Genomic DNA, 2,445 nt, shown 5'->3' on the forward strand with positions numbered 1-2,445 from the left:
GCCCCAAATATTTTGTACAAAATTCCCCCATTCCTTCCCAGCAGTTCAGAGCACAATTCTTTACTGACTGCGCTCTGTTCTGCACAATTTCTCTTCCTTTCCAAACTCATACAAGGAGAGGGAACAATCGAACCTCCCAAGGCACAAGGACATTTTAAGGAAACCTGACAAACGTTGCTTAAGACAGTTTGACACTTGAGCAATAGCACTGCAAGCCGTACTTCCATTAGTTTTATTTTCCATTTTGAAGTTAAAACTGCATTCAGTGCAACCCATTACATTAAAGGTCAGATTCTTCTCCTCCAGAAAAATGAGTAAAATTACTTTGCTGTTTTGCCTTAAACATTTATTTATAAATGCATTAACATGAGACAGCAGCCAACTACAAATAGAAGTTTACAAGGATACCAGACACACTAATATTTGGTGTAATTAGACATTATTAGCTGCAATCCTAAATCCCTGAAGGAGTTTTAAAACTCCTTCCCCTTTTTATTTCCAAAAGTATCCCAAAAGCATCAGTATATTCAGTATAAAAATGGAAGTGCCTGCCAGCTCTTGCAAGAAATTCAAGTTTTTGCACTAGTCTCTAAAATGGAAAAAGCTGGGTTTAAAAAAAAAACCCAAATAAAACCACAAGTAGTGATCTTTAATTAAACCAACAGGAAGAACAGGAGAATCCCTGCAGAAAAAGATAAGGTATGCAGTGCATCAAACCCCAGGTATTTCCCAGACAGACTCAGGCAAGTGAAGCAGAACTCAGTCTGAGACACCCACTCTGAAAGCAGTCTCGGGAAACACAGCCATTCAAAGTGGCAGTGCCAGAGCACGCATACCAGACAGATGTGACTGGCAAGTGAGAAGCTGCAGCAGCCTAGGACACCAGATCCTCTATTTCATGATGCACTTTCTTGGCCGTGTCTTCAACCTCAGTCATCTTTTGAGAAATTTCTTTTTTCTGCAAAGAATAAAAATAATACATTACCATCTACCGCTAAAATCGAGCATCATTCCGCTTCAAGGGGAAAGTGGGCTACGCCTGCCAGAAGGCAAAGGCTGAGAGCTGGGAAAGGACAGGCCATCGGATCCAGCACAAGTCAGTGAGTGACAAACCACTGTGGCAGCACTGCGGTAAGGAACCAAGAAGCCAGCTAAACAAGCCCAAGACTAGAAACTAAATAATTCTTCCAGCATCACGGGGCTGTAGGAAAACATCACAGTGCCGATGTGTACGTACAATTGCATTTTTCATTCGTTCTCTGTCCAGCTTCAGGAACTCCTGCATTGTCAGGTCAGTAGGATCTTTCCGAAGGGAAAGAAAAGCACAGCTCGCAGAGTGTTTTTTGTGCTCCTCCCTGGGAAGAGAGGAAAGAAAAAAGAAAAAAAAAAGAAAGAAAAGCAGCTCACAAGACACACACAGCCATTCTCCCCTGCCCAGCACCCCGGCTTGCAGCGGCTCCCGCTCCGACCCAGCACCGTTCGCCCAGACACGGGTACAGGGGAAGCCCTGCGCGGGGGGGCGGGGGCGGGAACCCCCCCCCCTACTTACAGGGGGTCGTCCTCGGGCTCCCAGCCCTCCAGCTCCTTGAAGCAGAAGAAGCACTGCGCCACGTCGGGCCCATTCTCAACGGGGCAGTGCAGGAAACCCGCCGCCGCCATCTGCGGGCAGAGAGGGGGCGGGAAGGCCCGTCAGCGCCGATCAGGCCCGTCAGCGCCGATCGGCCCCGGGCCCCGCTCCTCCGGGCCCCGCTTCCCCTGCTGGGCTCACCCGCTCGGGCGTGCAGGTGCAGTCCTCGGTGAAGGGCCAGTTGCGGAAGGTAGCGATGCGGGTGGGGACGAAGTAGAGCCGCCATTCCTCGGGCAGCGCCGCCATCGCCTCAGCGCCGGCCGCCATAGCTCACTTCAAACGGCGGCGGTTGGGCGCGCGGGGCAGGGCGGGAGCGGGCGGCCGCGGGGGCTGCCGGGAGCTGTAGTTCCGCCGCCGGGGCCGGCCGTGCCGCTAAGGAGAGCCCGGGGCGCCGGTGCCGCGGCCAGGCCCGGCGGGCTCCCGGTGTCCGGGTGAGGGCAGGACACGCCGCCAGCGCCGTGGGGCCGACCCAGCAGCAGCTCCACCGCCCGCAGCCGCGCGTTCTCACAGCCCGTGGCAGCCCCAGCCTCCCTCTGGGCCTTCAACCTCAGCCAGGGCCGGGCGCGACGAGCGAGCCGGGCTCCCGGCAGCGCCGGGCCCCCTCTGCCTCCCCGTGCAGGGCCGGGCCCTGCCGCCGTGCACCACCCCGCGCCAAGCGCTGCCGAGAGGCACCCTGTAGTTCCTGAGGAGCCTGACATACAACGTAACTCAGCAGCAAAATGATGCTTTTTTTTAAAGCCTCCACCACAAATCCAAGAAGTTTGCCAGTTTTACTTTTTTTTTTTTTTTTTTTTTTTTTTAAGTAACACCCTTAAGAA

The 2,445-nt window shown here is 53.6% G+C and overlaps 1 protein-coding gene across 1 annotated transcript; it reads right to left on the reverse strand.

Moving 5' to 3' along the window:
* Window positions 1-218: 218 nt before the first annotated feature.
* BIRC5 (baculoviral IAP repeat containing 5) lies at window positions 219-1,938 on the reverse strand. Its single transcript, XM_040611409.1, has 4 exons — window positions 1,769-1,938; window positions 1,550-1,659; window positions 1,238-1,355; window positions 219-958 (listed from the first exon to the last, which is right to left on the reverse strand). The coding sequence occupies exons 1-4, from the start codon at window positions 1,892-1,894 to the stop codon at window positions 875-877; spliced, it is 438 nt and encodes a 145-aa protein (XP_040467343.1). The 5' UTR covers window positions 1,895-1,938; the 3' UTR covers window positions 219-874.
* Between the last annotated feature and the right edge of the window lie 507 nt (window positions 1,939-2,445).

The sequence above is a fragment of the Falco naumanni genome, chromosome 12, assembly GCF_017639655.2.
Source record: "Falco naumanni isolate bFalNau1 chromosome 12, bFalNau1.pat, whole genome shotgun sequence".
In the NCBI taxonomy this organism is placed as follows: Eukaryota; Metazoa; Chordata; class Aves; order Falconiformes; family Falconidae; genus Falco; species Falco naumanni.

Coding starts and splice junctions, on each gene's coding strand:
- BIRC5 (XM_040611409.1), bottom strand. CDS start 1,894: ATGGCGGCCGGCGCTGAGGCGATGGCGGCGCTGCCCGAGGAATGGCGG. Junction 1,356..1,549: donor GAGCCCGAGGACGACCCCCT/GTAAGTAGGGGG, acceptor CTCTCTTCCCAG/GGAGGAGCACAAAAAACACT. Junction 959..1,237: donor AACGAATGAAAAATGCAATT/GTACGTACACAT, acceptor TATTCTTTGCAG/AAAAAAGAAATTTCTCAAAA.